Here is a 12,626-nt window from a genome sequence, read left to right as displayed (position 1 = left end):
AATGATTGGCCAGAGAAGAAGAAAGGGAGAGGGAGGAAGAAAATGAGAGAATGCACAAATGAAGAAAGCAGACTGCGTATCTGATTAAACCACAGTATTCTTCAATTAAAATCTAAGCGCTGAACCTTTTCGTGGTGAATTCTTCTGTACAAAAAGCTAATTCTTAAACAGACTGTATTCTTGATAATTCTATTTGTCCTTCTTGAAATCAGCTTGAAAGCCAATATTTCTAGTGCACAAATTGCATTCAATTGACCAGAAATGACAGTATAGACGATTATAAATGTTCCATTTTCAAATAAATGAAATATTAGGGGTGTGCAATGTTTATCATCTCCGATAACATTGTAAATGTTGTTTTAAAGATGTGCAAGCTGACATTATTGAGCATGTCGCCCACTTTGCAAAACACAAACAAAAACATGTCAAAACAGCATTTACTGTGTGATAATCTCTATTTGATTTCAGTCTGAATGCCCCAATAATTTAATATAAGAAAGCAAAAATATCCCTGTATGGGTTTTTGTTTATATTTAAAAGATAAAATATAGTTTAGTAATATCACACAAGCATAAGTGCAGTTTTCCTCAATAGCAGCATGTGATCGCAATCGTTAATGTGATATTGATTTTACACAGTTCAACAAACAAGAAGCTAATAGTGAGTAAATTACATTTTACATAATATTATCTGTTAATTTTTTATGTTTCGACAACAAATAGAGCAGAATTCAGAGCAGAAAATTTGTTTGTCTCAGAGCAATAATGCCGCGGTGTTTTTGATCCTGAATGAATCAGTTTTTTAACAAATTATTTGAGTCAATAATTCAGAAAGTCATTCACCTGCTTAATTTATAATTAATCAGCCATTTCGAGCAAATTGTTTAAATGAATGATACAATCAATCACTCATGAAGACAGAAACTTGCTGCCACCTACTGGCGGTTAAAGTGACACGTTTATTTATTCATGATAGGCCTAAATCAGCCAAGGTACCAGCACAAAAACACACTCAGCAAATATTGTTGAATTATAATTAAAGACAAAATCCCAATATATTAATCCCAATATATTAAGATATCATGTTTGGTCAATATCGCACACCCCTACTGTCTATTCATCAAAGAATCTGAAAAAATTGTATCACTGATTCCCCAAAAATAATAACAGATGTTTCCTGAGCAGCAAATCAGCAAATTAGAATGATTTTTGAAGGATCATGATGCTGAAAATTCAGCTTTGCCATCACAGGAATAAATTACATTTTAAATTATACTACAATAAAACACAGTTATTCTAAACAGCAATACTAGCTCACAATATTACTGTTTTTACTGTATTTCTGATCAAATGAATACATAAATTCTGCAAAGAGTATTCAGTTTTCCATGATATGTCCCCATTAAATGTACTTCCTGGAACAGTGTCTCTTCAGTGTCCATTTAGTTGTCCTATTTCCTAAAAATAGCTTGTCAACTCATGTTCATGTGAATTAGACGTAGCCAATGACAGAACCTGCCGATTTAGTTTTTCAGACAGAAGCCTGTGCCAGCACCAGTGTTACTTCAATATCTGAATCACATTTACATAGACTAGCTGACTGCCTAATTTATGCATCTATTATATGTTTTCAAGCAAACCGAACCAGATTAATGGCCAATGAACAGCAAAAAAGCAAAAGCAGGGACTGGTTGAAGGAAGGACACAGTAGTTGCCATTAGGGCATGTCGATAAATTAGCAGAGATATGGTGGAAGGACACAGAGGACAGAGAGGCCTGGGGGGGGGTGAGTTTGGGTCTGTAGGTACATGTTGAAAACACTTATTTAACATAAAACAACCAATGATCATGACTGAAGGAGAATACACCTGAGATCTTAAATGAGATATACATAAATGATAAAATATAAGCAAGTTTTTAGCACTAAGGTTTTTCTGCAAATGCCGAAAAAAAAAGATGTTTACATATTTCTGTCCTTAGTGGCAAAGAAATGAAGGTTTTTGAGAAAACTATTCCAAGTTCAGGTTTAGGGGTAGGTTCGGAGTTAATGCTTAGCTATTACAAAGTTATTGCAATTACTATAATAAGTACATAGCATGGACATGTGGAACAGGACTATAAAATAAAGTGCTACTTATCATTATTTATTCATGAAAGGAAAGCGACAACAATCCAATCAATTTCAGACAGACAAAATCAAGTCCCCCGCTACATTTTTTCTTGCTCAAGAATGCTTTTCACTCAGATATGTCCTAACAGTGGAGAAAAGATGATCACAATTTCTGTTTCATGCCGACTTTAAACGCACCTCTCCTCAGCACTTCAGCAGGCACCATTAAATCTCCTCAGAGACACACACACACACACAAACATCACAAAGAATTTCTCTCATTTATTTTCTATAGCTTTTTTTTATCTCCCTCCCTCTCTCAGTCATAACAGCAATCTAACCCTGAGTTTTTAGATAGTGACGGCTGGCTGCGTTTACGGTTCTGATAAAAACAGTCAAACAATTGGATGAGTACATAATCTACACAGGTCACTGGCGCCCAGTGCTAACAACTGTAACACGGTTCAGAGAGATTACTGTATCCAGTCGGTCGGCACTGTTGCTAGGCCTCATGTAGCTTTCTTTCTCTTTCACTCCTCCTCCTCCCGAGCTCCCCCTCACATGCTGCACACAGCCAAAAAATGGCCAAATAATACATTCTAGCTCAATAAAGGAGGAGACAGCTGCTGCACTCAGACAGAGAGGGCCTTGTCTGGCTCATTCGCTGCACATAAACACATACGCAGAGATATAAACACACAAACACATTTGAGTCCTGATTGAGCCGTCCAGTCCAGAGTGCTTCTGCTTCCTCAGATTAACATGGACAAATCAGAAAATAAAAGGTATAACGAGCGTGAGTTTATAAATTGATGAACTGACAAAAGATCCTATTTATGAAAATTCATCCAATTTTCTTTGTTCAAAATATAATTTAGAATGGCCATCTCATTTTAAACCGAGAATATTCACAAAAGAGAAGTTTTCTGATGTTCTGTTTGTTACTTTTCATTCAGTTCCAATGAATGGGGACTGAGGACTGAAAGTTCCAAAAGTATTCAAAAACATCACTGATGCATCATAAAAATAATGAATATGGCTTGTGTGCCTTATTTCAAGATGTCGTACAAGGAGTATGTGGAAAAAACTAAATTATTTTTAAAACTTATTTTTAAAAATTATTAAAACTTTAATTATTTTATTATTTTATTCTTAATAAATTAAGTTTTTACATCCACCATTGACATTCAGACTGACAGCAGAAGGACTGGGGACCTTGTCTGCTTTGAATGGCCAAGGACTAGGGGTGGTAGTATGACCAAAATCTTGTTTCACGATAACGATATGTACATCAATAAACATATATTTATTTATTTATTTAATATATATATATATATATATATATATATATATATATATATATATATATATATATATTTAATATATATATATATTAAAATTAAGGGAAAAAAAGCAAATTACAAGCACAAAAACACTGCATAGTCTTCACTCTATCAATCAAACATGATTAACATTAATAATGACAGACAGCAGCAGGTAAATAAGACTGCTGTCCCTTTAAGACCTGCTGCACGGATCCAATATAGTGAAACACATCCGCTTTTCACCCAACTGTTTTACATTTATTTAACATACAACCGACAGTGTTTTCTTAAATACTCCACATGACGGGCATTATGACATTACTGTGTGCGTATTTGACCATTCAAGCACAATAAAACACAAAAGAGATTTGTTTTCGCGATCGCATCCTGTAGAGAGAGGGGCTTTTAGTGCGCACGCTTCGGCTGCATCGGACCGCATTGAGTTCTTTTCCACTGCTTATTGCAATTAATAACTCTACCAAGCGCGTCCCACTCTATATTTTCTCATTCATGAATGTTTCCTTATTGCTCAAAAGGTGAATAACGTTTAGGCAGTACTGTGTTAGTCAGATATATTTGCATACCGTAGAACACATGATATAGCAAAATCTCTAAAGATAGAAACTTTATTTTGTGGTAATGATATATACAGTCAAACCGCCCTGCCCTACCAAGGACCACTCAACAGGCCATTTTACAGACAGGTAAAGCATCCAATCATGTTGTGTTTTTTGTGCTTCATCTATTCCCACAATAACAGAGTGGTGTGTAAAACTCTTGTACATATTTTAAAAAGTCTATCTCGCAAACTTGACATATTTCACATACTTTTGAAAATCCAGTATTTAGTTGATCCTGATACGCGCTTATTGTCGACAGCTTTCTTTTTCATTGAGGGAGTTTGGCATTATGGCATCTTTGTTTCCAGGGGGAATGTTAAAGAACGTGACAATTCAACAAATCCGATGACGACTATAAAAATCCTGACGTGTTTCCAATATTGTCTGCAATATGCATCAGACATTCAGCCAACAGACTGTGGGAATGATGTCTGAGACTGAGACTCACATTGAAATGAATCTGATTCATAAAGCCATGAATGATTCATTCATGAATCAGACTGACATTGAATTCATATTCACTGCTCACCAAAGCTGCACTTATTTGATCAGAAATGCAGTTAGAACAGTAATGTAGTGAAATATTATTGCAATTTAAAATAACCTTATTTCTATTTGAACATAGGGATTTAACGATTCACTCAAGTCATGATTCTATTCATGATTTTTTTTTTTTACAAAATTAGATTTAAGACAAATTATAAATTAAATCACTTCAGTAAATGTCTGGTTCAGCTCAGCATCAAAATCTGACCTCAGAAGACTACAGAGTGTAGTCCGAACTGTTGAGAGACTCATCGGTACAACCCTTCCTTCTATTCAAGAACTGTACTTATCCAAAGTGGGCAAAAGGGCCAGTAAAATCACTCTGGACCCCTCACATCGAACACATTTCCTCTTTGAACTGTTGCGATCTGGTCTACGCTACAGAGCACTGAGCACCAGAACGACCAGACACAGGAACAGTTTCTTCCCTCAAGCAATCCATCTAATGTACAATTGATAATGACTGTGGAACACACTACACTACACTATTTATATTTAAATACACATACTTAGTGTACACTTGTCAATTTGTATATTGTCATTCTTTACCTACTTATTTGTATTTTTTGTATTTTATTCTTTTATTATGTGTTTTTTTGTTCTGTCACTGTCATTCTGTTGTACTGCGGAGCTTCTATCACAAAAACAAATTCCTTGTATGTGTAAACATACCTGGCAATAAAGCTCATTCTGATTCTGATTAAATGTTTCCTTTTATTATTGCTTTGACAAAATGCTGCATGTTTCTTTTATGAAACTGAAATTTTAAAACAAGAACCAAATCAAATAAGTAACACAAAAGAAATCTCTTAATATAAACCAAATAAGGCTTTGTCTATGCTCTTTCCATTTAAAATTAGAGGCAGGCAACCACTGCATATTAATCACAATCCAAACAAAGACGCTACATACATGCAACATGAGCAGTTTATAATCTAAATCAGATGTATAATTTTGAAATTTTGAAGCAAAAACAGAATGATTTAAAATCAGTTTTGTGGAACAATACATAAAAAATATCTGCATGAAACAGAAATAGCAGACAAGCTGAAGGAGACACAGATTTACTTTCTGCCAGCAGGTGGCGCTTAAAGCGTTTCCTTGGTTTCTGCTGTAAACAAAGCAGGGCTGCACTTATGGCAAGATCAAAAGAAAAAATACCATCTACATTTTTCTAAAGACAGTAAGTTCCCCTCAGACATACACTGATATAAACTTCTACCCCTAATTGAATCATCACATATTTGAATACATTTTCAACCGGTTCGCGTTTAATTGTTACATTCTTACTTACTGACCAACTTTTTGAAGCATCAAATCTCCAGTTCCCATTCTGTATAACAGCATCACAAAAAGGTAAACTCCAGTAAATTCTTCAAAATTCCTCCTTTTGAGTTCCATAGAAGAAATTCATAAAAGTTGGGTGACATGAGGGAGATTTAATGATGACAGATTATTATTATTATTTTTTTTTTTTTTATGAACTGTTCCCGTTCCCTCTAAAATGGCTTCATCATGCTTCCAAAGAGAAGCATTATTTAAACATAAAATGTACCAAAAATTAGATAACCCTATGACATTAGATTGTTTTTTGGATATACCATAGTACTCTAATAAATACTCTGGGAAGTAAAACACTCACAGAATTCTTTGGTAGTCCATCAATATGCTTTTTTCAATATGCTTTGACATTTGCTAATCCTAACCTCATACTGAATTTTTGTTAACTGTCCCATGGTGGTACTTCTTATATAAGAATTGACCAATCCATGACCAGAAATTGGAGTGTTTTAGTCTGAATCTGACAGAAAAATACACTCAAGGGCTGATTTCAGGACAGGAGAGAGATCACTACTCAGCAAAAGAGCCTGCAGGTGTTAGAGATATCTGACAAAAAGTCCAAATAGCGTGTGTGAATGATGAAATCTGCACCAAAACATCAAATAATGCTCTCATGGTTAATATATCAGTGCAATAGTAAAACAAACACTTGTGTCTGTGTGCACATGCATCCAGGTTACCTTGAGAGAGTCGAAACAGGCGATGACTCGGCCGTTCTCCACGTGGCAGGTGCGAGAGGGGTGAGCGAACTTGCATTCAGCGTCCGAACGTGAGCAGGTTCCTCGCTGGAACTCTCTGCACACCTCCAGCGTCAGCCACTTGGTGTCGCGACCCATGGTCACATTGACGGCCATGGCAGACCCTCGGGCAAGCGGCGGGTGAGCGGAGGGCTGGGGTGTGGCAGCCAGGCGTGATGAAGCACAAGGGCTGCAAAAAATGAGCACAGTGGCAAGGAGATCCTCAGACTACCAGTCTAGAAATGAAAACCGAACTCTCTTATGAACAGGAAGGGGGCATAGTCTGTTGATCAGCCAGTGAGGAAGTATGACGAGAATATGAGATCTGTTCAAAGTCAGGCAGGGAGGACGATGAATCGAGTGTGATGAGGTGGAGTAGGTCAATGTGACATGCTGCGGTGCATCTTCGGCTGCCGTTCAGGAAAACAAGGCATTAAAAGTAGAGTAGAGCGGCACTTTGTATTTGTCTGCAGTGGTCGCCCCACTGTCTAGACTCACCCTCCAGAGCTCTGGGTTTAAAATAGACCTCTTGCATTGATGTTAAATGGACTTTCTCTAAATTTAGGCTTCCGAAACTCCTTGCCCTGTTGCCATAGGCACAGCAGTCCCTAAAGATACTCGCATATCTGAGTCGCAAGGGATGGAGAGACTGCAGAAGTGAAGAGAGAGACACTTTGAGAACCCAATAAGGAAACTAATCGACAGGCGTCCTTGTATTAAAAGGTGAAATGGCGAGCAGGCGGAGCTGGAATTGAGGAACAGGCAAATGGGTTGATTGACTGTCACGGTGAAATATAGCCCGAGCCAAGGCCAAGCGCACACGCACAAGTCAGTGGGGAAGAGAGCACTCCGAAGTGCAGACCAGTCAGGAGAAGGGCTTCCGCAGCATCCAGATGAGGCACTTTATGGTGATGTTAGTCTTCTTTCACTTGAATCGCTTTCTCATCCCTCCTGCTCCCCCTGCGTACCTTTCATCAGACTGTGACGTGCCCTCGCGCACTTCTAAGAGAGTCCTTTGCGGCAGGAGACCTGTCTTTGCGAAAATACACAAAAAACAAAAGCAACAAACTCAGTTAACACAGCCTGTCCCTTTCGAACAGCCAAAACACTTCGCGAAAGAAATATTTAGCAAAATATAAGCGATAAAAGTACAAAACAACAAAGAACATCCCTGAAGCCACAGCTGTTTATGTTGCAAACCTGTAACTGGGGAATACAGAGGTGAGTGAGCGACAAACAGAGAGAGAGGCTGGAAGCGCATGGCAGAAAGCGCGAGTGAGAGAGTGCACGAGAGGTGGAGGAGGAGTGCAGACGGGAGGCAGGCAGCAATGCAAAGGAAAGGGTAGGCTGTGTCTTGATTAAGAGATACAGGGAGGGAGGGAAAAGAGGGAGGAGGCAGGGAAAAGGACAGAGAGAGAGAGAGAGAGAGAGAGAGAGAGAGCGCACATGGGAGACAGCAACGTCACTTTACGACTCTGGGGCAGATGGAAGCGACAAAACAGCAAGGCCATAAACCACGCGCCGATCGCATTCTCAGAGTTCAGGATCTAAACGATTGAAAAAGGAAGTAGAGCAGCCAACAGGGAGGGCAAATCCCCATAGCTGCAGTTAGCATACACTGCAACAGCCAATCAGCAGCTGAGATGCAACCGGGCAATGTGGATCAGCCAATCGGGAAAAGCCTGATGTATTGATCGTTAGTCTCCCCACCCTCTTTGTCATTGCACTGCTCCTTGGCTGATTCGAAGGAGAGTGGCTCTCTAGCTTTCCTGGAGCATTATCAGGGTACAGGCGATCACAGGTGGGATGATGAAGGGAAGAGAAAGGAGAAGTGAATCTATGGTTAAATCGCACCCATTCTACACGGGAAGGTGTGTGGGGTGAAGGGGGAGGGGGTTGTTCCACAAGGAAATGAGAGTGGGTGTTTAGGGTGAGTCTGGCATTTGATATGCCGTCCCTTGAGAGAGAGAGAGAGAGAGAGAAAGAGAGAGACAGTACAGTGAAGAATAATCAATGGCGTGATGACCAAGCATACTTGAACCGATGTGGGAGGGAGGGATGGATAAATGAATAAAAGGACAGGAAAATGAAAACAAATAAAGCAGAGGTGAACGAGCAGACAGTGAGGGGATTAGAGGAGAGGTTAAGGCAGATGATATCTGTCCCCGTGTCTCACAGCGACAGACACAGACGGAGGAGGCGGCAGGTGGAAGGGGTGGGGGGGGGGGTTGGTGAGCGCGTGATCGGAGCACGCAGACAGACGGTCCTGAAGGAGAGCAATGCGGTGAGGGAGATCGGGAGTGAAACTGAGCAAGAGAAGATGGAAATTGAATTAATGACACCCACCTCCAAATACAAGAACAAAGGCACTAAATGCAGAGCAACATAACACCGTGAAAAGCAGAAAGTCGGTTTTACAGCAGACTGACGTGCACCCTCCCCCAATATCAGCCCTACAGTAAGATCGATGAAGACCACCCCCCCGGGTGAGCCGTTCGTCAGCAATGAAGTTAGCTCATCTCTGTCTCAGAACGGAGCAACATGGTACTCAGCCACACCTGCTTCCTGCACGCAAAAAGCAAAGGCCAATTATCTCATTTATATGTAGGCAGGTGAACGGAGAGGTGATCCGTGAAGAGAACATGTGGCCGTGACGTCAGTTGCTGCGTCTGAGTCCCTCCGCAGATGCTGCTATTACCCTAATGTGTAGTAAAAGCATCACCTGTCTGATGATTGCTAATTCCCCTTCGCAATGATAGTCATCGCTATTTCCCAAATTGGAGGATTTTTATATTCGCGGCTTGTAGAGCTAACGATCACACACAGCCCGAAACAATGGGACTGGTCTCAAACTGATTTCCCAATGTGATTAAGTAAATTATTAATGCAAAGAAGAAAGAGGAAACACATCCCGACTAGTTGGTGTACATCTAGCCTACAGTTATTACAAGATAAACAATTGAATTTAGTTTATCTTTATCTGTCTATATTGAATGTATAGGTCAGTTTTGGATATTTACGATCACAATGAAACTAAAGCAGGGATTTTTTACTTCTGCAATGTGAAATGCATTATCAAAAGTGAGATGTGTGTTAATGTGAAACCTGAAAAATGTGTAGGTTGTGGACTTTCCATTGGTTTTTGTTTGGATGGAGGCTGATCTGAACGCAAGTTTGCAGTCATTTGTAAGAAAAGGTGCAACCTAATTGATTGGGGAAGTCCAGCATACATCACCAGAGAAAGACTGTCAGTTCACTGGAAGATCGATCTATGACATCTTGACTAAAAATAACATGGTCAATTTTTTTTTTTGAAACACATGGATGCACTGTTCACAATGAGATTGGTAACATGCATTTAAAAAGAAAATAGGATAAAAAGAGATGAAAAATATCATTAGATTATAGTAAAGGTCATTTAAATGTAAAAAATAGGAGAAATGCGCATTTACAGTTAAAAAAAGCAATATCATAGAGAAAAAAACGATGATTGATTAGATACTGATGGATGTATCATGCACCCAGAAATACAATGATACCAGACACTGTAATCAGTTTATTTAATGTTTCATAAACCATCTGAACGATGCAAAAATGAATCAGAATCTGAATTGTCCCAGCTTACTCAGGCTGAGCATGCAATACATTGTGACATTAAAAAACAGCAATGCAGTTGTTTTCATGTGTATAGTGGAAAAACTAACTTGTTAATGGAAAAGCCACACTACAAGGCTACAAACACACTAATGGAAAAATATATAGGCTAGATTAGATACAGCAAAACTTGCACTAAACCTGGAAAAAGCTGAAAAAATGTAGATTTTTTTTTTTAGAAAAATGCCCAAAAAAATACATATACAAATAAATACAAATAAAAAAAAATCCCCCGATAGATAGAACTTCAGACAGAATGAATATCACTAATGCATGGACAAGAAAACAAATAAACTTGTGCTGGATACTGATAATGCCATTAATATGTAGATCAATTGTTATACAGGCTTGTGTAAGTGCTGGTTGTGTTTAGTCAGTTTACTTTGATGTTCTACAGCAGGAAGGAGGCTATACAGCATGGCATACATATGTGTTTCTGGTGCAGATCTACAATAGAGACTGTAATTATCAGAAGTGTGGCGGTGGCGAGTGTGTATTGTTTCTACAAGGTCACCGAGTCATATACACATCGCACTTGTAGCAGTGTCCTTCAAGGCGCCGCATGTGCATGCACAAGAATCAAGGAGAAAGTCAATAACTGGAATGAGAAACAAATATCTTTTAACAGCACTTGGCTGTGGTTTGTAGACGCTATAGTGCGCTGTTCGAGGCCATCTCAGTTTGAGAAGTCAAAAAAAACAAAAAAAAACAAAAAAAGAAATCACACCTACTGTCTGTCTGTGAGAAATACATTTTTTCCTGCAAACCAGACATTTGACAAATTATCTTCTGTTGTGTTCCACAGAACAAGGACAGTCGTACAGGTATATAAAAGACATGAAAATCTTTTACTCGCCCTCATTTATGGGTGAACTATCCCTAAAAACCTGAAAACCAGTGTCCAGAGTTTGTTGTCTATTCGAGACCCGCTTGCTGAATGAGCTAATCTTAGATCTTGGAATTATCGATTATAGAAATCAATATAACAACAACTGACCTAGGTGTAACACTTACAGTGATTACTACAGTAAACACTGTTTAGTGTTCATTTGAGATCTGTTTTAACAATTTCAAAAAGTCTTCTACGGTAACTCGTGTACTGAATTGACAGAATCAAGCATTTATGTGTAATAGAAGGAATATTAATTGAATTGAAGTAAAAAAACAGACTACAATACAGTAAAAACCTGCTGACCAATATAATTTACAGCCAACAAAAAACTCAAGGCTTGATGAAGCAATATTCTGCAGACGTGTCTTTTTTCAGGTCCCAGCGGAGTTCAACATTTTGCTCATGTAAATAAACCAAAGGCCAAGTGGCCTTTCATATGTTTTATTCTCATGAAAGCTCACAGTCTTTGAGACATGACTCACATGGAAATGGGGAAAATGTAACAATGAGGCCCTTCCATGCTCATAATCATAAATTAAGCTGATCTTGAAATGCTGGGAACGTGATGAAAGTCATAGAGTCGCTGCATTCAAACGACAAGCGTTTTCAACATGGACTGCCGCTCCACCGGAATGTGGCACTGAGTTTCCAAATAAGCCCAGAAAAGCGAGTAAAGTAATTACACTGGAATGATATGCAGAACCAATGCATGACTGAATCTGGCTCGTTCGCATAGATGCCAGTGGGAGTGTAAGGGTCAGTTGGCAGAGGTCAGGGCAGGAAAGAGAGGAGTCTGCTGTTCCAACGCACTGCAGCGCTCAGCAGCACTGGAGCGCCACAACATAACCTTCATACCACAGAGCTGACGCATGCAGGCGAGCCCAGCATGACCAGCACACACTGCAGCTCCACCAGCACAGCACAGCACATGCTCCCCACATGCATTCTGCTTGCTGCAGCTTGTACTGCAGCATTTCTCACAGCTAGGAGAGAGTTCAGTAGCTCACAGTTAACCTTTGCATTACTTCTTAGAGACAGTAATCATTTAGTCACCCTCATGTCGCTCCAAACCACGACTTGCTGTACGACTTTCTTCTGAGGAACCTAAAAGAAGGTATTTTGACAAATGCTATTGAGAAGTCAATGGTCACCAAAACTGCTTGGTTGCCAATATTCTTTAAAAATAACTTCTTTTGTGTTCTGCAGAAGATAAAAAGTTAGGTTTGCAACGACCTGAGGACGAGTAAATAGTGACAGACTTTTTATTTTCGGATGAACTGTTTCGCCGTTGAAACCGTAGGCAGATAGATCTAAAATAGAAGGAGAAATGAAACTGAATCCACACTTATTCTCAGAAATAGAGTCATGGTTTGGAGCATTTGAGATTTTAACAAGGTTGCCA

At 39.1% G+C, this 12,626-nt stretch overlaps 1 protein-coding gene across 9 annotated transcripts in view; it reads right to left on the bottom strand.

Annotated features, from left to right (window-relative positions):
* LOC128027268 (muscleblind-like protein 3) overlaps positions 1-12,626 on the bottom strand; it is a 44,700-nt gene that overhangs the window by 24,947 nt on the left and 7,127 nt on the right. For 6 of the 9 annotated variants that reach the window (XM_052614696.1, XM_052614691.1, XM_052614697.1 and 3 more), the window contains exon 2: positions 6,622-7,707. The exons of 1 other annotated variant lie outside the window; for it this stretch is intronic. In XM_052614696.1, the coding sequence (XP_052470656.1) occupies positions 6,622-6,795 (174 nt within the window). In that variant the 5' untranslated portion in view covers positions 6,796-7,707. Of the gene's footprint in view, positions 1-6,621; positions 7,712-7,878; positions 7,999-12,626 lie in introns of those variants that run through there. 2 more of the 9 variants (XM_052614694.1, XM_052614693.1) reach the window with 2 other exon arrangements.

The sequence above is a fragment of the Carassius gibelio genome, chromosome A14 (genome assembly GCF_023724105.1).
Source record: "Carassius gibelio isolate Cgi1373 ecotype wild population from Czech Republic chromosome A14, carGib1.2-hapl.c, whole genome shotgun sequence".
In the NCBI taxonomy this organism is placed as follows: domain Eukaryota; kingdom Metazoa; phylum Chordata; class Actinopteri; order Cypriniformes; family Cyprinidae; genus Carassius; species Carassius gibelio.
Note: the sequence above shows the minus strand (reverse complement) of the source record. Positions and strands in the feature narration are given on the sequence as shown.